The following is a 21,726-nucleotide window of genomic DNA, read 5'->3' as shown; positions in this document are numbered from 1 at the left end:
GGCGGAATATTTCAATCGTAGCCTAGCTTAGCCGATAATTATTTTCGATGTGCTGCTGCGCGGGCTTAAGTACAACTCAAGAACGAAGCGGATTTTCCCCGACAAAGGTCCCCATTCAAAGGTGACGACCGATTCCCATACACATATATTAGCGCGACAGTGCAGAGAGTGGACTATGCCCGACCACGGCGAAAGGGGACTACACCCTTCCTTGCACTGTCACACTAGCAGGCTCATTGAGAATCGCCCGACGCTGGAAGGCAGTCCTTTTACGGGGAAAAGCCGCTTGTTTTTTTGAGTTGCATCTGACTTATAGTGGGTGAAAGCCTTCTTCTGGAGGGTGGAGTTGGGTGGGATGGTGGTGGGTAGCACTTCTGGAGGGTACAGTAGGTGGAAGGGGGGGGGGGATGGGTTAAGTGGTTTCATAATACTCAATGCAGCACTTTTGCATAGGAGCAGCCGCGCCACATCGATGTCACGTGCGTCTTTGTCCAAATTAGCCATCGATCATTTTACGGCAAAGGAAAAGACAGCACAGTTATAAATAGATAACTAGCGTAATGAACAGGTTGATAGATGCCGTATAGTGCGCACCGTTACTACGTATGTTATAGAGCAGGACGACGCATGCTTTCTTTGCCCTAAATGGGAGACGGTGTAAATAATGGCAGAGTATTGGAAATAAAAGAAATCTATGGTAAAGGCATGCGCTCGGGAAGTGTATGTGCGCGAAGCAAAGGAAGGCGCAGATGTGTATGAGCTGAGGCTGCGCTCTGGCGTGGGAGTTCAAGCAATGTGTGCGGCAGCTGTCGCACGCGCGGGCTGGTCCAGCCTGTGGCGGCGGCGACGCGTGGAGCGAAGTTTTTCGAGGGGAGAAACATCGATCCGGCTGCTGGTCGATGGATCGCAAAGCAAGAACACTTCCTCCGGCAAGAACGGACATCACCAGGTTTTGGTTGAGCGCGCACGCACGCACACACACACACACAGGCATACAAGCACATATGTACATGTATGCAAGAAAGAATGTAACCACCTTTGAAATTGAGGAAAGCATATGGGGATATTAGAGATAGAAGGTAACAGCCTGAGTTGCTTTGGGAGGTTAAACCCCCATAAACCATAAACCACCCACTCAGTTATACTTAGCAAATCGGAGAATAATAAGGTACTCTGTGTTGCGTCATAGACAAACCACGTCCCCATGACCACGTGATTACGTCACTGGCAGCCTATAAAAAGCTCTCTTAGAATAAATCGTTCGTTCTTGTTGCGTTATTCCTGCATGATGCTGTCAGTGTGTCGCAGCTCGAGTGCGATAGAGCAGTGGCAACGAGACAGCGCTAGGCGAATAGAACTGCGCAAGCGCGAGCACCGGGCTACCACCGGAATTCGCAGATGCAGAAGGCACCGTCTTTGCCACAAATACCTGAGCAGCCGCGACGCCAGCGAGAACGGGCTCGCAGCCGCTGCGGTTTCCGGCGCTGGTGGCTGCGCCCCGGCTGGGAGCGTAAACTGGTTGACGCAAGCCTTCACCCTTGCTCTCCTTCCTTGGATGATAAGTAAGCAGATAGCATTTGCGAAAAGCTATTTCGCGCCTTTGGATGGCTTGGAGCCAGAGTTGCCAGATACCGCCGAGCAAATAAGCAAATAACCACCCCAAAACAAGCCCAAAAAGAAGCGGACGATAACAAACTTTCTCATTCTTGAAAATCGTTTAATTATAGTATCCAAAAATCGCAGAAATACGCAGGGAAGGTTATCAAATTACTTTATTTTGAACAGCGACGATATCCACGAGAATGATCGAAAACACTCATGTACTTTTTTTTAACATTGTCCCCACGGTAGCCTGCACCGTGTTCATTGCGCGTTTGCCAGTATACATGAATGAAGTTTCTTGTTGACTCCTTCCAACGTATGTTTAATTTCACGGCTCAACTACACACAGTCATCGTCGGTAGTGTTCGACCCATCAGGAAAATCCTCCGCCTCCACATTGGAACCATACATGTTTTTAGAGTTGAATAGCTGCAACAGTTTTAATGTCGGTTGAAAGTCCCAGCAGCAAACACCTCATAAGTCGTTTGCCATATTTCGGGCACTTCGAAGCCAATTTGCACAAAGAACACCGGTAACATACTACGACATAGACAACCACGAGTGCTGGCAAGGGGGAAGGCGTCAAATTATTGATGAATGGAGAGGGACTGTTTCGTACTTTGTGACTCCTGCTACTACCGCGTATATTTAACGACAAACGCGCGTGATGGGCATTAAAATAACAATATTTGCAGGAAAAGTGCAAGTAAGCCCCAAAAAACGCGACAAGCGGCTGTAAAAATTTACAAGCGACTCGGTGAAAAAAGAAGCCCAAATTCGCTTATATTAAGCGGAACTGGCAACCCTGCTTGGAGCGCTGTCATACTGAGAGAGGGCGCAGGCTTACGTCAGCCAGCTTACGCTCGCAGCCTGGGAGCAGCGTCTACGCCGGAGACCGCAACGTCACTGCTCGGCTCCCGCTCCGGCTGCCGAGGCGGCCGTTCAGTTACTTTCGATAAAGACGGTACGTGGCCTACGTGTCGTGTTCGTATGGAGGCTTACTTCGAAGCCCATAACATTGCGGAACCAACAATGCGTATGCTTCTCATAGCTTCGTTCACGGACAGTGCGGTGCGGGTGGTGCACGGGAGGTGTCACCCAAAAGGGGGCGAATGAGCTGAGTTACGAAGAGTTCGTCAGGCATTTGGAAGACCACTACGCTCCACAAGTTAACGAGACCGCTGAAATTTATGCTTTCTTCATAAGCCCGCAAATAGACGGTGAAACTGCCCATGACTTCACTGCGGAAGTTAGGCGGCTAGCGGAGAAGTGAAACTTCGGAACGTTGCTGGAGTGCATGTTACGGGACAGAATTGTTGCGGTCTGCAGGATGAAGACGTCGTGGCGCCGGTGGAAACCACCGAATGGGAAACACCAGCGGTACCCGTTTCAGAGGGCGATGGGCGCATCCAGAGTGTGCGGGGACTTTCTTATGACAGTGAATGCGGTCACAGTGATGGAACAGCACCCGTTGCCTCGAGTGGACAAGTTTTGCTAAGCTAAGCGGCGGAGAAGTTTTCACGACGTTGGACTCACGCCAAGCCTACAACCCGTTACCTTTAGAAGGGGGCGCCAAAAAGATAGCAGTCCTCAACACTAAAAAGGGCCTCTTTAGTTTTAACCGACTACCTTTTTGGCATAGTTCTGCTCCAGCCATATTCCAAAGGCGGATGGACAGGCTCATGGGCGATATTCCAGGAGTGCAGGTATACCTGGATGTGATAGCAGCATCGAGGAAAAAAAGGATGAGTTATCAATTCTGAAGAAGGTGCTGCAGAGGCTGCTGGAGTATGGGCTTTGACTGCACAAGGAAAAGTGCAAGTTCCGGCGAGAATAAGTCACCTTCCTCGGCTATCGGATCGCCGCTCAGGGTCTGCGACCGAAGGACAACATCATCGGACCGTTGTTGAAGCACCAAAACCTACTTCGGTGAGCGAGCTGAAAGGGGCCAGGTGGAAGTGGAACAAGAAAAAAAGTTAGGTGATGTGTAACCGCGATAGTACCAAAAGGTCAAGCGACGGCCTTTTGGCAGTGGTTCGGGCCAAATTTGAAGGTCGGCATCGGCACCCCTCCCAATTTAGGATCTTACTGCTTTCCCATGGAAAGCGCGGCCGGTTGTGAAGCCGCTATAGATATTTTCCTTTGTTCATCATGTCCTACTATACTCGCGAAAGGACTGTGTTCTTCGGGAGTGGACACGATTTAAAACTGGAACTGAAACTGGAACTGGAACGGCAAGCGCCTGTGTGCGTATAGGAAATTCGCCAGGCTTGTGGACATACATAACACGCGCACTTTTTATGTTCCGTACAGTGTAGCAAACTGTCCAAAAGTTGTTAAAAATGGTGAAAAGTTGGAGCTTGGCTACGGTGTTCTGTAGCTCTGTAGCTCTGTAGCTTCTGTTCGGTTCTGTGGACTGCTCTGCAGCTAACGCCGTCAGCACCAGGGAGTGAGTGGTCCCTTAGCAACACTTGCACGATGGCGAAAAGTTTGTGTATTCAGATACAGTGTTCGATGATGCGACTCAGCTACAAGCCAGCGATGCAAGGCAGCAGTTCTTGCTAGTACGGCGAATGTTGGCAGAATGCCCTTGCTGCATCCAGGCAAATAACGTTGCCATTAACAACTAGAGGATAGAGCTGAGCTAGCTGGTTTTTGAGGCCTTGTACCATGTTCATGTACTTGTAAGTGGTTTTATATACCAGGGGTCCCAGCTAAATGTAACCAAGCTTTTAAAAAACACGGGGTGTCCTAGCCGTCTGAAACCAAATGAGGGTCCCAAGCAACCACAGATATCCGTCGGACGTACGAGCTAGATCCGAACGTCCTTTGCCGAAATCGGACGTCCATTGGACGTACGAACACAATCCGATTTCGGATATCCGTATTCGTACATCCGCCGGACATACGGGCAGTGTCCACTTTTGTATATCCGCATGAGAGACGAGGTGTACGTCCGAAGGATGTAAGGCCGAGTATTTTCGCAGGCCATATGGACGTTTTTTCACAGAAAATTCGCGTCTTTCGTGTATGTATACTGTTTTATTTGCATCAGTTGGAGGGTTTGACGCGAAGACGTTTGTAAATTGGTGCGATTCCACTCCTACCTGCAGTGCAAGAGCCGCCAACGAGCTAAATTTATCTAAGAGGAGAAGCAGGTGTTGCAGAATTTTGCAAGAACTCAATGACTAGTTTTATATTTATAAAACTTCTCCAAATTAGTGGAGTTGTGCGACATGTCCACCGTTTTGCTAGCTAAACTTGCCATTGAAACCCATTAAAACCATTCGTAAGAATCAAAACTCCCGTGCATTCTGCTATCACCATCATCATAGATGCCAGTTCGCGGTCAGTCCAATCCAATCCATCAGTACGGCTCCGCAGCGCTGTAGTTGATTGGTCACGTAGTGTTGTCGCGCAAAGCTTTATAGCTCTGTTGTTATAATGTGTGGCTTTGTTCGGTCTGTGGACGAAAGTAGTATGTAACTTAAGCAATTCGAAAGATACAGGAAGCGCCTGAAGCTCTTCTGGAACACCGGAATCCCGTACTGCGTCGACCTTGGTGGAAAGAAGGCTTAGTGCATATGTGATTGCCTACGAAGGTATGTATCCAGTACACTTCTTGGAACTTGCTTCTAGGACAATGCAGCATGCTCATATAACATTCGTTCACAGGACAATGGGAGCAGTAAGCGCGAGGAGATGGCTTCCACAAGTGTGTGCTGTTCTCACACTTTCGGGAGCCTACATCACACAGATGCGGGAGCACTCAACTCGCGCGGCTAATTCCCACTCCTCTTCAAAGATGCCGGACGGAGTATTTTCGTATCTTGTTAATTTTTAAGGCATCGCTAGGTTCACTGTGCCTATATAAAGAGTGACAACGCGCGAAAGGCAGCCCATAGGAAGCACGTGTAGTTCGCAGTGGTTCGCAACGGAAGCTTTGCGCCTTTCTGTGCACAGTCGTGTACAGTGCTGCGCAGGTTAGTGCCCTAAGGCCCATGAGAATAAATAAAGAACAGATGCATTGTCAGTTATGGTGTGGAAAAGTGAGAGCTGTTATTGCCTGATACTTATTGAGGTGTTTGTTAAAGTGCATTGTCTGTTATACTTGCAGCATTAAACACTTCTATTAATTGGTTCCAATGTTTTTACTTGGGCTACTGCATTGTGCCATTTGTTTCACATGACTGATGTTTGCCGCGTTCTTTTTTATTTCAGAAATCCTGTGAGTGGGAAGATTGCGGATGTGTGTCCCAAGCTTGCCACATTTGAAGAGTCACATTTTAGAAATTTTCCGAATATAACTCATTGCTCTGCTGCTGCTGATGTATCATCAACCACAATAAAATATGCGTGCTATGCATCAAATTGTTTTTGGTTTTATTGCATCGCGCGGAGTGAAAAAAGCACGCATGCACCATATATGCGAATATTCGAGAAAGATCCGCCAATGGACGTACTCAACTGGACGTCCGTCGGCGGGCGAACCGTATACCTTTGGCCACCTTTCGGACGGCCGACGGACGTCTACCGGCTGTTTGCGGATGTTCAGCGGACGTACAGAACATCCGAAACAGACCTCTGTCGGCCGTCCGAAGGATATCGGTGGTTGCTTGGGGTTGTTTAGAGTCGCATGGCCTAGTCTGCCGTATTTTTTTTGTTCTTCAAGGTTGACTAATTAGTTAAGCTCAATTAACCAACTTTTTAATTATTGACATGAGGAACAAAGTGTGAATAGAAAAGTTGTAGATCGCTTTGAGAAACAGCTTACTGAGACATTTGCAGCAAAGTAACCCAAGCAACCACCGATATCCTTCGGACGGCCGACAGAGGTCTGTTTCGGATGTTCTGTACGTCCGCTGAACATCCGCAAAAAGCCGGTAGACGTCCGTCGGCCGTCCGAAAGGTGGCCAAAGGTATACGGTTCGCCCGTCGACGGACGTCCAATTGAGTACGTCCATTGGCGGATCTTTCTCGAATATTCGCATATATGGTGCATGCGTGCTTTTTTCACTCCGCGCGATGCAATAAAACCAAAAACAATTTGATGCATAGCACGCATATTTTATTGTGGTTGATGATACATCAGCAGAGCAATAGGTTATATTTGGAAAATTTCTTAAATGTGACTCTTTAAATGTAGCAAGCTTGGGACACACATCCGTAATCTTCCCACACACAGGATTTCTGAAATAAAAAGAACGCGGCAAACATCAGTGACGTGAAACAAATGGCACAATGTAGTAGCCCAAGTAAAAACATTGGAACCAATTAATAGAAGTGTTTAATGCTGCAAGTAAAACAGACAATGCACTTTAACAAACACCTCAATAAGTATAAGGCAATAACAGCTCTCACTTTTCCACACCATATTTGACAATGTATCTGTTCTTTATTTATTCTCATGGGCCTTAGGGCACTAACCTGCGCAGCACTGTACGCGACTGTGCACAGAAAGCCGCAAAGCTTCCGTTGCGAACCACTGCGAACTACACGTGCTTCCTATGGTCTGCCTTTCGCGCTTTGTCACTCTTTATATAGGCACAGAAAACCTAGCGATGCCTTAAAAATTAACAAGATGCGAAAATACTCCGTCCAGCAACTTTGAAGAGGAGTGGGAATTAGCCGCGCGAGTTGAGGGCTCCCGCAGCTGTGCAATGTAGGCCCCTGAAAGTGTGAGAACAGCACACACCTGTGGAAGCCATCTCCTCGCTCTTACTGCTCCCACTGTCCTGTGAACGAATGTTATATGAGCATGCTGCATTGTCCTAGAAGCAAGTTCCAAGAAGTGTACTGGATACATACCTTCGTAGGCAATCACATGTGCACTAAGCCTTCTTTAAACCAAGGTCGACGCAGTACGGGATTCCGGTGTTCCAGAAGAGCTTCAGACGCTTCCCGTATCTTTCGAATTGCTTAAGTTACATACTACTTTCGTCCATAGACCGAACAAAGCTACACATTATAATAACAGAGCTATAGCTCTGCGCGACGACACTACGCGACAAATCAACAACAGCGCTACGGAGCCGTACTGATGGATTGGATTGGACTGACCGCGAACTGACATCTATGATGATGGTGATAGCAGACTGCATGGGAGTTTTGATACTTGCGAATGGTTTCAATGGCAAGTTTAGCTAGCAAAACGGTGGACATTTCGCACAACTCCACTAATTTGGAGAAGTTTTATAAATATAAAACTAGTCATTGAGTCCTTGAAAAATTCTGCAACACCTGCTTCTCCTCTTAGATAAATTTAGCTCGTTGGCGGCTCTTGCACTGCAGGAAGGAGTGGAATCGCACCAATTTACAAACATCTTCGCGTCAAACCCTCCAACTGATGCAAATAAAACAGTATACATACACAAAAGACGCGAATTTTCTGTGAAATAAAAAACGTCCATACTCATGGCCTGGGAAAATACTCGGCCTTACATCCTTCGGACGTACACCTCGTCTCTCATGCGGATATACAAAAGTGGACACTGTCCGTACGTCCGGCGGATGTACGAATACGGATATCCGAAATCGGATTGTGTTCGTACGTGCGATGGACGTCCGATCTCGGCAAAGGACGTTCAGATCTAGCTCGTACGTCCGACGGATATCTGTGGTTGCTTGGGAATATTTACGTAAAGTAGTTTTTTTACCGGCCTTTAACCACAACTCGCACAATAAGAAAAAGCTTCCACATGACAACTATGCCACTTCAACGTCCCAAGAGGTGCCTTAAAGAATAAAATCTATTTTTTCTGAAGTCCTGTCCTCGATGAGACTTTGGGTGCACATTGGGGCAGAGAAGTGAGCGAGCAGCTGGTCACGTGACAACGTTCTTTTAAGGGCAATAAATGAAGCTACGTAAATCGTAACTTGACGGAAACAGCACTACTAGCGGTTTTTCGAGGTGATCTAAAAGTTTTGCATTGACACTTTCTTCCTGAAGTTAATAATTAAAAATTTAGCTAATTAAACTTAACTAATTAATTAACTTTGAACAGCGAAAAAAATACTCAGGATTAGGCCACGCGACTATGAACAACCCTGAGTTGGTTTCACTGGACTAGGACACTTCGCCTTTTTTAAAAGTTTGGTTACATTTAGCTGGGACACCCGCTATATAAAAAAATTCCTTCCCTTCCAGTCATGTTGTTCGAATAGTGAAGTAGACGCTTGTGCATACCTGACTGCGCGGATATCGCCAGAAGAATTCTATTTCTGCGCAATACTTAAGTCTAAACGCGAACGAGGTCCGCGTGCGGCGCGCGTGCTATGCGATGTCAGTGCACAGTAAAGATCTCCAGGAGGCCGAAATCATTCCGGATCCCTCCACTGCGGCGCCTCTTTCTCTCTTCCTTCTTTCACTCCCTTCTTCATCTCTTCACCCACGGCGTGGTTCAGGTGTCGACCAAGAATAAGACAGATACTGCCTGTTTCCTCTGGTGGTGGTGGTGGTAGTGGTTTATTTTTAAGAATAAAAGATAAAAAAAGGTGAAGCAAAAGAGTGTTGCCGGCTGCGGCATTTGCTATCTAATATCTTAAGCACCCGAGCTGCAGCCGGCGGAAATGAAAGGGAAAGGGAGATGATAGTGAGGACTCCCAATAACCGATTACTATTCCCGCAACGACGAAGTACAAACTACCGAAGCGTGAGCGGACATTTCTTCAATTTGTCTATTTTTCATCTTTCTTTTCTTTCGTCTGAGAGCACCTTTAATGAAGCAGTAAATACCGCGGGTATATTTGGAGGATTCCCTCCAGTTTTCTCCTTTCCGCGGGTATATTTTGTTTTCTTTTCTCACCTGACTATCCATCATTGCGAACTCATTGTCACCGCGCACCCTAGAGTCAATACCTGCGATACCACAGACGAGGGCGCCAAAGGGTGTCCAACACACGACACTCACTGCGAATCGCACGTCAGCACGGTCGGGGCAGCTACGTCAAGAAAACGCAAAGAAAATGAACAGAACGACAAAGAAAACGGTTCGCGTCATAGCGGAGGCGTCGGGGTCAGTGCCGACGATGATCAGACTGACGACAGGGTGTGGTTTCGGGTACACGAATGAGAGAGGGTAAAGCCCCTCGTAGCAGCAAGCAGGGACGGAAGGTATAAGGGCTATCGAAAGACGGCGCTGTTGAGAAAGCTAGCCAGGAAAGGCGTTTTCCCGAAGACACCGAAAAGTTTCCACGGGCCCACGCTTGCTCCATCCGGGCGCGTAGAGCAGCTGTAAAGATTTGCTTTATCCTTTGTCGCCGTTCGTGCGCGACCGAGCCACTCTTCCTTTCCTTGCTGCCTTTGTTCTCCCTGCACGGGAACCCATTCACGGTCCACCGCCTCCGCTTCTTTTCCCCCGCGCCGGTGCGAAAGGTGAGAGGGAAGGACGGGTTCATCAACGGACGCGGTTGGCTGCCGCCGCCGTGGATCACGCTCCAGGAGACATCGGACGCTGTCATCAATCTCGGGGCAGTGTGCTGCGGAGGCTCGAAAAGTGAAAACTGCTAACGAGTCGCGGGGCGTGCCCTTTTCGGCGCGATGACGGTTAGAGCGAGATTGACGAAGCGGATGACACTCACGGGCGCTGCTCTCGACAGAAGGGGCCGAACTCCAGTTGGTGATTCTATTCTTTTCATCTCGCACACTGTATAGTTCTCGTTCTTGCTTCCCTTCTTTCGCACTTCGTGTAAGTTGTAAAGGTACAGGGAGTATACAAGAAAAGATCTGCGAAAAGGAAAGGTGTACGTTAAAAATCGTTTGTGCGTTTAACGTATCGCGATAAAGCGGTACTAATATTATGCGCTTTCTGCTTTCGATGCTGCAAAATAAAAGGGTGTTGGCTCATGCTTTTGCGTTTTGTACCGCTAGCGCATCTTCAGGGCAACATTCGCAAATTCACAGGACGGCGGAGCGAGCGACGCCACGTGGTTTAGCTGCGAGGGAGATGGCACGATTGTGTGACTTCTCGCGCAAAGTGTGCAGAATGGGCAATGTTCGCTTCGTACCAGAAATGATTGTGGCGTTGGTGTCCGTGGCAGTAAGTAAGAAGTTCTCGAAAATGCCGCCAAAGCATGTCCTCACCCCAGAAGAAATGGAAGAACGCGGTATTTCAATCGCCGAGGAAGCATGACAACCCTATATTTCTCGTTTCTACCATATCACATTAAAGAAAGCCGTTTTTGAATATAACAGGCGTCATCTAGATGTGAGCTACACACGAACCCCGCACAAAAACTATAACCTTCAATCATTAACCTATTTTCTTCAATTTCTCCTTAACAATTATGTATATGAGTCTGTTGACATTACCAGGTTGCCTAAAAAATGTTTGAAAAATGTTGTTCTTGTCATGCCAATATTGTAACAGTGATGAATGTAGTGAGCTAACATCGTAAAATCAGTGTGCTCTTTCTGCATACCCAACGATTCTGGACAAAAGCATTTTTGAGCAGGAAACAGTCTATGAACGCATTTTTTTTATGTAATGCAAGATTTTAGTACAACAAACAATATATCCGCAAACCACCCGACGGCAGTCTTGCGTTTATTTATTTATTTATTTTGCTGTTAACGTTTCTGCTATCGTCAAAAGCGTTCCTAATTGGTTTTCTAAGGCATTCTGAACTGGTGGGTGCGATCGATTGAAAGACGTTAATAGATTTTGTTACACATGAGAAGAATGGACCATTAGCTTCAATACTTCCATAACAGTATCTTAAATTTTTTCAATATTCAAAATTTTAGAGCGCAGCTCCTTGGCGCCCGTTCCTATGTTTACCAGCGTCGCCGTTGTCCCTCGTAACCAGCTCCGGAGCAGCGCGCTGCTCTAGCTGCGCGCGCTCCTGGCGCAAATTCTCTCGAACGCCCAAGCCGAAACGCGTAGCCGCAACCGTTCGCCACTGCGTGTATTTGGAGCGCCTTTTTCGGAGCACTAACACCTCTTAGGAGACCTCGATATAGCACGACGTATTCCGGAACATGCGCCCTATTTTCGGAACGCATGCATTCTATGCATTCCATAGCGCATATTATTGGAGCGGTCGAAACGATATAGTGTGGGTAGTGAGAGGTCCTCTAACGAGATTCTGATCGCGCCGCAGGATGGGAACATCGATTCCCACATCTGCCGTTGCAACGCTCGACGTGGGAACATTACGCCGGCTTTTTTTGTAAAAGAATGGAGAGAAAATGAAACATGAGGCAGGGTTTCGATCATTAAAGGCAGCCATCTGGTATCCTGGGTCGTCTCTCGTACCATCGCATGCACAATGAAAAAAAAAAAGAGGAACGTTGATGGATATACCGCCAAGACGAAAGCGTAGATTTACATCGCGCTGCGTCCATTTTGAGGTACGTCCGCTACATGTCTACGTAGCGCTTCTTCGCGACAAAAAGTTCTGTAACCCTTTAAGGCGCTGTTCACACGTGAGGAGATTTTTTTTTTGTTTCAAAATTAGCCAAATCCAGGAACTGAAATTAAGCCATATGATGCGGTAAAGTTTTTCGCTTGGAAAATCTATGATAATGAAACGGGCCCCGTAACGCCTAGAAAACTGCGCCCAACTTCTATTTGAGATAAAAAAATAAGCCTGATTCTGTTGGTTTACACATCGAAGTGAGCCAAATCCACTCGTGAGAACCATTTTGGTCAGCTTGAGCTCCATAACTCTGACAATTTCGAACGTGGCTTCATTTTATTGCATTAGCACTAGAGGGGCCTGTGCAAGCGGAATTGGTGACGGCCGTCTGTCAGGAGCCAGTTCCAGGTGGCGACCTGCCCATTGGGTTACGAAAGAACATTGACTACCAATACGAACTTATTATGCTACCTCGGATATAATAAAACTTAGTATGCGACCTCGGATATAACGAACTTTCGTGCATTAACGCCGTATATGTATGCCACCTCGAATATAACGCACTTTCATGTCGCGACCGCGGATGTGACGGCCTTAGTGTGCTGACCTCAGATGTAAGAACCTAAGTGTACCACCTTGGGTATAGCAAACAATATATGTAACCTCGGATATAATGAACGTTTGGCTACTTTCGCATTGAAAACACCCACTGAAGATCGCCTAAGAGTTTCATTCCTTCTCCAGCCTACTTTATGATCAACTGCGTAGGATGTGAAGAGATCGGAGGATGAAAATGTGGCAGTAACGAAGAGATTGTTAGCATCGTCGCAAAGAAACAAGGATGCGCCTCTGCTACATTGAGAGAGAGAGAGAGAGAGAGAGAGAGAGAGGGGGGTAAAGGCAGGGATGTTAACCAGAAAGGATTCCGGTTGGCTACCCTGCACAGGGGAAGGGAATGAGGGGAATTAAAGAGGAAAGAGAGAAGTAACGGGAAATAATCACAGTCTGTCAATTAAGGCAGTCGCTCTCAAAAAGCGAAAGAGTGCCTTGTAAGCCTTGATGGCAGTTGACTGTTGTGGCCACGGACCGAGGATCTTGGCCTCTGTGAAAGGGCGAGAGTCCAGGCGGTCCAAAGCACATCGCAACTTAACAGTGTTTATTTGGGCTAGTTGGTATCGGCTTTCTAATTTTTTTTTTTTCTGGAGAAATGGCAGAACGCAGAGAGGGAACAACAGGACTAGCGATTCTCCTGTCGTTTTGTGTCCTGCCTGCGTCTGCTGTTTCGTTACTAATTATTAACTTTGGATACTTCAGTGAAGTAGAATAAATTCTAGATCCCATGCATTCTAGCTTGTTTACTTTTCCGCTGCCAAAATGGGAACGCACGAAAACCAACACTTTGGCAACTAAAGTGTTGAGAGGCGAAAGCCGAGGACATTATAGCGTGACGACTTCCGGTGGATGTGACGTCACATCGTTCCCGTGGCTATATTGATACCCAAATTGTACATCTTTTGGGGATCTTAATTACGCTTAATTACGCATTTTTCAATCTAATTTGACACAAATTCGACGTTTTTTCGACCATTCTGTGACAATTTTCATTATGCCGTGACGACTTCCGGTGGATGTGACGTCACACCTCTCCCGTGGCTGTATCGACGACCGCGCTATTTCGACGCAATTTCGACATTTTTGCCTATAGTTAATTAACTAATAAATCTACCGTCATCGAACTTGGCTTCTAGGTTAATTTTTTCCTCCTATATCAAAAGCTACCATTGGTTTTCTTCTATCTTTTTTAGTTCTCGAGTTGAACGCGTGTGACACGCTTTGTTAACGGACGACAGTATGAGCTAATAAAGGCTTTCGCCTTAAATATGAACGTTGTAGTTATTTGTCTGTTGAATTCATAGCCTAATCATTTTAAATCATTATTTAAATAAACAGAGCTTGAGTTACTACTACGGAAATGAAGTTTTTGGAACAAATCTGTATCAAATCTAGAGTTCGACATCGAAAAGAGCCTAATCCGAAGTCTGCATGCTGATGTTGAACAAACTATTTGCATAATTTTTTATTACATGGTGGTGTGAAGTATCTAGAACTTACGTCTAACGCGTATAATGTAACAGCTTTGACAGCACTGTGGTTTATGCGATAAGAAACTCGTGTTTTTCTCATTTCCTGTTTAGGTGGATTTGACTCATTTCGAGAACGCCTCACATTTGTGTATACACTACAAGCTCGAAGCTGTTTTGAAAATGCGCTTCAGGTAGAAATGATTTCTTTGCTTCAGGCAAATTTAACCTCAACCTTTTTATGATTTTACGGGGTTCAACTTCGCAAAGCGACTCAGGCTTTGGGAGGCACGGTATAGTGGAGGGCTATCGATAATTTCAACCGCCTCGGGTTCTTTAACGTGCACTGACATCGCACAGCACACGGACCTCTAGCTTTTCCGCGGCCGGAATCGAACCCGCGTCTTTCGGATCAGCAGCCGAGCACCATAACCACTGAGCCAACGAGGCAGCTGTTTTTTTTTTTTCGTATCAGCTGGAGAGCGGTGCAGTCGACATTTCGGGAAACAGTGATATTGTAGCACGTGTTTGGTTGTATCCGAGTGGGCAGAATTTGTGAGCCATTGTTATTATTAATATCACTTTTTTTGGGTTCTAGAGTAAAGTGCACCTTCGAACGAAAAAAAAAAAAAATGTGTGATCGTTCGATCCCTCTAGTACTTATATGACACTTACGGGTGTTTAGATAATATAATTTCCGACAATTGCGGCGCTTTGTCCGAAATCTTCTACATGGCTGTAAAAAGATAACAGTTGGTGTTTAGCATCCAATATCTAATGAAATGAAGGCCTGCTGAAAAGAAATTGCTAGCGGCAGCCGAAAAGGTCAAGTGCGCCGATGCCGCACAGCACACGGATGTTTTGAGCTTCATCCGGCCGTTTCGAGATGAAACCGGGACTCGATTCCGCGACCTCAGCAGCAGTCGGAAGCCAATCGGGACGGATAAACCGCAATAAATGACTCCCCATCTTACAAAAAAAGTTTTAGACAGTCTATAGAGTGTCTATAGACTTCTGTCTATAAAGTCTATAGACTGTCTATAGACAAAAGTCTATAGGCAATACAAATGCCATAGACAGTCTATAGACAATCTATAAATTTACAGCCATACACTTTTAGTAGACTTTTGTCTATAGACAGTCTATAGGCTATGAATAGACAAAAAGCAATATCTATAGGAAGTCTATAGAGTCAATAAGAAGTCTATAGACTGTCTATAGACCATTTTTATTAGAGCCACGAGGTCGTGCTGCCGACAAAGTTTAAAGGCGGCTTACAGATATTGACGTAAGACCTGATGAGGAGATGTGGACAGACAGGCAGAAGGAAATTTTCCGGGGTAAGGTGGTGCGGATTGCGCGAGACCGTAATACTTTGAAAGCTTTGTAGTTGGGCTGATGATGATGATGGCACTGGTAGTGGTAGTCATAAAGGGGGGAAGGAAAAATCTTTCCGTAGAATTTACTTGAGGACAAAAATTACCACGAAAAAATTAAGCCACGGGCACACAGAAGTTTCCTCGTGGTTGTTTGATAAGAGAAGAGGCAAGCAACATAACAGGCTTCGGAACTTTGAAAGTTATATTCTTTTCAAGAAGCTGCGGCAACAATTACAATAAAAATGCACAAACTTTATTGTAAATATTAGGAATAGAGATGCGCCGAGATGAAAGGGTGACTAGAAAAAAAAAACTAGTAAGACAATTAAACTGTCAAAACAGTGAGAAGTGATCCTGGCAGAAATAAAACTTCCACAAAATGAGACTGCCACAAATTCAGCTACTTAACTACCGAAAACGACGCCGACAATAATAAAAAAAATGTATAAAGATACATGGGTGAAAATTTGGGTGTAACTTTGGGTGCAACTGCTGCCAAAATGCATTCCCGCCGACTGCATTCTATCGAGGCTATTTTTTTCTGCTATTTTTCCAGCTTTTTTTGTCTTCCAAGCTCACCCGGATAACCTGTGTAACTTGTCCTCCCAGCAACGCGGCCATGATGCAGTATACACTATACTATAGTCATATACCGTCATCATCATCAGCCCATCTACGCCCACTGCAGGACAAATGCCTATACTGTACAGTAATCAACAAAAGTTTGCGGGAAGTGAATTGAGGAAAATTACTATTTCCGCGTTGGCCCGCTATTCATTCAGCTGACATTATTTCTCTAAATGGAGCACGCATTCCCCTCTCGATTTCATACTATTCATTGATCTGCTTTTCCGGAGCGCACGAAAATAACTTCTTTTTCTCCTCGCGAAAACCGCATCCCGCAACCTTTTGCCCATGGATGACTGTACCTCTCCTATTAACCCTGTCCTGTGCGGTCATATATACGTATACAGATTATTCATATAAAGACATGGCTGGTATTTACTCTCATGACGGTGAACCATGCAGTGTGGACGCAGAAATGGGTCCTCAAAACAATGCATTTTCTTGAATTAAAGACAAGGATAAAGAAAGTTTTGAAGACTTAGCGGTCAGTTGACCTGGGTAGGAGAAAATTCACTATAAGACGAAGCGGCCCAACCACGAAGCAAACGAAGAAAAGGCGAAGGAAAAAGGACACAAAGTTCACCAGTTCCTTGGCCCCTGAAGGCATATGGCAGGCTCTGCTCGGCTAAAGCCACTCTAAAATCCCAGCCTTCCGGAGCTATGCTTCCGCACGGAGAGAGCGGATGCTCGCCATTCTGGGGTGTCACGACCAGAGCCGGGAACCCCCGGGTGCGACGCAGGGTTACGAGCGCCGAGCAGCGGCCGGCCGGAAAGTGACCCGCTTCCTTCCGGCGCTGGGGTCGCGCAGCGGACTTTGCGCCCTAACCGCGACGACGCGCCCGGTCGAGAACACCCGCAAGGAGCGGGGAAATCTGCGAGAGCGGAAGCTGACCACGGATGACCAGAAACTTTGCGCTGAACTAAAACGCAACAAAAAAACAACCGACAGATAAACAGCTCCGACTGCGAGGGAACTGCTCCCACGGCCTGGGTCCGAGCATTTCGGAAAGAAGATCGCACGTTTTTGATAGGAGAATAAACAGAATCATCTCTATGAGAGCACGGCTAAAAAGCGGTTAAAGACCAGAAGAGTATGATAAAGTTTCACTAGGCGGAAGGGCTCCTGTGCTGAAACAATCTCACCTCTCTAGGTCGTTAACTCCGCACGTTTCCCAAACGTTCTGCTGAAGACACAGACAGAGTGGAACGCACTGAAGCTGACACAAATTGCATGAGTTCGGCTACACTGCGCATGCTCGCCAGCCGATCATCGAACAGGAAAAAGATAGAAAAATGAGATGGGGACTTAACGTAGTACAACGAATATATATGATGCGAGAAAGTACCTGAGGCAACACCGCCTCATAGGCAATCTCATGCAACACTTTGTAGTCACCCGCCGCTATAGCAGCCGTGCGCGGGGAGGGTGGGCTGTGCCGGTTCGCCCCTTATCGGAAGCCGCTATAGGCGGGAGCGCGCGGGGAGTGTGGGTGTTCCGCGCGAGGCCTCCGCCTCTGGCGCTCCATCAAAGGCCAGAGGTCGAGGCTTCACACATACCTCTGGTTTTTCAGCTTTGCCAGTGAAGTAGTGCTTTCGCACTAATAACTGGCTAAACGAGGCAACGTCCCAGTTAAAGAATTAGCGTGAGCGGGCGGCTTAACTCAAACCTCCGAGACGGCAGTTCCGGAGGTTGAAGGTTCGCCCTCTGCGCGCTGTCGCCGGCTCCGCTCTCGCTGCTGCGAGGCCTTCGTCGCCAGCCGTTCTTCGGTCTGGCTACGCAGTCGATCGGCTTCTCGCTCGGCGGCGAGCACAACCGGGTATTGTCGACGGCGAGCCTCGCGAACACGAGCGCGACGAGCTGCAGACCCCGCGTAGCTGTGCAGTCCTCGGCACCATCTTTCTTTCATTTATATACTTTCAGTATTTCACTAACAAAGGTGAGAAACCTGAGGTATGTGCGAAGCCTCAACCATTGACGGAGCGCCAGCATCGGAACTGCTCCATCAAAGCGCAGAACCGGCATTTCCCTCCCCGCGAGCGGCTGCCGATAGCAGCTGACGATAAGACCTTGCATGCAGTTGCCTTTCACGCGACGTTGCCTGTTGCCTTTTAGCACATCCTACTCGGTTTAACTACATTAAAATTCTACCATTTTTTTTATCTTTCTCTTGAGAGGGTTAATAAAAGGGCAGCCCTGCACTATCCGCGCGCGCTTGTTTTTCGGTTTGTTATTTTGTTCTTCCGGCCGCCCGCAGGAGCTTCTGCACTTCACTTCCGAGCTGAAGCCGCTCGAAAGGGAGTGGAGGGGGGGGGGGGGCGATACCAGCTCCGATAGCGCGGCCTAGATAGCGAGCGGCAGGCGGCATCGCGCGCTGGAAATTTTTCACAGCTAGCCGAGATTCAGGTATTTCTATTTCTCTCTCTCCAAAACAACGTCCCTTCATTTTCTCCCCTTCTTGTCTCCCTGTTCACTTGGCCGCCCTTATTGTTTCTTTCTTCTTTTTTTCACTGCTGGCCAGCGTTTTTTATATCTCTTCTTTCAATGTTTCTGTCAGCATTAGGGTCCCTCTGTTTTACCTCCTACTCCTTCCTTTCTTTCTCCTATCGCTGCCCCTCCATACGTTATCTCATCTTTCTCGTCCGGCCGCTTCAGTCGGTGACTTTGGACGGGCTTCATCCACGCGAGTGATCGAGGCGAGATCCGCATAACGGCTCACGCCGTAGAAGAGAGTGCTCACCGGAGAGGTTGACGAGGCGAGGTAGAAACTGTTGCCAGAAGGCACAATACTTTGCCCGATGCCCGTATCCCACCAGGCTGGAGTTGACGGCCAGCGTCAGGTACTCCTTGCCGTGCGCCGTGTGCACGGGCCAGTAGATGCGCTCCCAATGGCCCTCCTCCGACAGGCTGGGGTTCCTGCGGAAAAAGCCCCGACAGAATGAAGACGAGGGTGTCAAACACGTCACGTCGGCACACCACCGAAGCCTCTGGCCAGATTTAACTCTGAACGTTCAGAGGCGATACACTGCGTCACTAATTGCTATACGATCACCTCGCGTGGTATGTACGCACATCTTATTTTCATGTCATAAAAAAGTACAAAGAATTCGAGAGATTATCCTGTTTTTTACGTCAGTCTATGACACATAAATCGATGTGCAGTATCCTACCCTACCCCAATACCCTATAGCTATAAACAGAAAATTACTCCTGTGTCCCTATTTCCCTCAGCACGCCGGCGTTGTTATACACATTCAGCTTTATTTATTTATTGAACATACTCTTAGTGGCAGCGCCACCGCTGCCCCGGTGGCGTTTGACGGGGCTACAGAGCTCATACCCCCCTCATTCGTCTGTGTTTCTCGTTCTCCTGTCCTGTCCCATTCGCGCAGTACCAATCTTCTCTTTTTCCACAGATTGGGTATGTGCCGTTTTAAATGTGACAACAACAGTTACAACAATAAACATTTCCTTTTCTCTGAAGGCCTACTGCGTGTGCTTTAACAATACAACCGGTTCTGGTCAGGACTAAGAGAGAGGTGGAGTGAACAAAAAATTAATGTGAAACAAAATACTGACGCTGTACAATTCATAACAAACAGGCAAGGCGCACTTTATTACCCGCTGGATGTAGATGGTTTAGAAACCAGCGTGTAAGAATTGAAACACAACAGAACACAACATAAATCACAAAGCCACGTAAATATCTACGCAAGGAAACCCGCAACAAAATGAGAACGCTTTATGATTAATATCGAAAAAACAATACGTCTTATATAACGTCTCTAGCACTAAAGTTAGCATGAAAGGAAATCTCAACGTTTCGGGACTGAGCAGGCCTGACTGCTGTCCGGAAATGTTGCCTGCTGATAACCACGTCGCTTAAAAATTTTTCACAAGCGCTTGAGAAACACGACCGAGAACAAGAAGGGGCACACACACGGCGCTGTCCTGTTTGTGAAGCGCTGTCGAAAAAAAAAAAAGTAAGGAATGCCCAACTCGCCCAATCTGCTGTTCTTCTTAACCTTAGTCGCCCCTCAAAGAGTAACCGAGACCGTCCCGAAACGCTAGGGAATTCCTTTCTTGCTAACCTTGCTTGGCGCTACAGTTCCTAAAATGCGCAACCTAACAAGACGGCCTTCCGTCGAAGACGCTCACGTTCAACCTACACGTTTTGTATTAGTGTAGCCGCTAGATTTCAACGTTTGTGAAGCTTTGTATAGACAATTATTGCACACATTTGGAAAGTATCCCACATATTTCGTAAGTTTGTTTCTTTTTTTTCGCTGCGAACAAAACGGATCAATATTTAAAACAGCATTTTGAGAGCTTTTGTTCTTTTACATGTCTACAGTGCCGAACACGAGAGATACACGAGGGATAGTTCGGAGAGTATGTTAAGAGTTATATTACGGATGATTCGGTGAATATGCGGAGAATGTGGTCAATATTTCGACGGAAGCTACACTGCACAAGCCTTTTTCACAAGCCTTTTACACGGCTGGCCTCTCATAGACTGAGGCATCCATCGCTCCACGAAGGAAATGCGCTGCAAACAATGCATGGAAGAAAGGCTGGTGGTGAAGAAACACATGGCAGTCTGATGGAAACGCAAAAGCCATTAAGACATTCATTAAGACTTATTCGGATCGAAAAAGAGGGTTGCGCCCGTCCCGTGTCTTTTTCCGTTCGCATGAGTAGCTTGGGAGAAAGCGCGGTTACGTTTCCATTAGATCAAAAACCCATTAGTCCAGCAGCAAGTCAGGTGGCGGCCATGTGCGTAGAAAGGAGCCTCCCACGCTCATGCCCACGCTCAAGGCCCAGCTGTTGTGAATCCTCTCCGTCGAGGCGTACATCGGAGACGGCGCATGCGTGCCGTGGGCGAGTTCTCCCCCGCAACATGAGCGCGAGGACCGGCTAGCGAGACACTGCAGCGCTGGGGAACCCTGCCGCCCACGGGTGACACTCTGTGCACATGTAATGCAATACCTCACCCACGCCACCGTCTCGCGAGCCCCCTGCGTCACAAACCCTACCGATCTCGCGCCGTGCAACTGACTGAAAGTCGGGCGCTGCTTTTTCGGGACATGCAAGAGCACACTTCCTCGTGCGAGGAAAGAAAGGAAGGATTATTGAATGCGGGAGAGCCAAAAAGGAGAGGAAGCCAGAGAGAGAGAGAAGGTGGGAACGTTGTCCGGACACGCGCGCGCGCTGAGCGGAGGCTAGCGTGAGCACTGCACTGCTCACGCAACGAGCGGGACAGCGCCACGGGGGTCGGGGGAAGACTCGTGTCGAAAAGGACCCTGGCAGACGTGAGGGGGAAAGATGCTATCTAAAGTGCGTTCAGCCACCCACACTCGATTAGAAGAACAAGGACACCAAAACAAAACGTTTGAAACAGGTAGACATGTAACGCGGCTGCTTTTAGTTCACAGAAACAATCAGAGCTTCGCGTGTTGAGGTACAAAATACCCGCATGGTGCGGCGTTTTTTATGATAACACACACACAAAAAAAGAAAAGGCTGAGTCCGTTGGCCAACGTTTCGATAAAAGGACTTGTCATCGCTGGGTCACTCGACAAGTCCTTTTGTTAAAAGGTTGGCTAGCTGACTGAGCCTTGTTCACTGTGTTCTATGTGTCAAGTATACCATTTTCTTGCCATTTATCAGCTCATTAAAA

General features: G+C 47.2%; 1 protein-coding gene across 5 annotated transcripts in view; it reads right to left on the bottom strand.

The window, feature by feature from the left end:
- Positions 1 to 21,726, bottom strand: part of LOC149341773 (acetylcholinesterase-like) — a 138,121-nt gene that overhangs the window by 13,192 nt on the left and 103,203 nt on the right. For all 5 annotated transcript variants that reach the window (XM_089543959.1, XM_089543958.1, XM_089543956.1 and 2 more), the window contains one exon: positions 18,787 to 18,962. In XM_089543959.1, coding sequence (XP_089400085.1) covers positions 18,787 to 18,962 — 176 coding nt within the window. The remainder of the gene's footprint in view (positions 1 to 18,786; positions 18,963 to 21,726) is intronic.

Source organism: Amblyomma mixtum, chromosome 5 (genome assembly GCF_055824585.1).
Source record: "Amblyomma mixtum isolate Tamu chromosome 5, ASM5582458v1, whole genome shotgun sequence".
NCBI classification, from domain to species: Eukaryota; Metazoa; Arthropoda; class Arachnida; order Ixodida; family Ixodidae; genus Amblyomma; species Amblyomma mixtum.
This window is presented reverse-complemented; position numbering and strand designations above follow the sequence as displayed.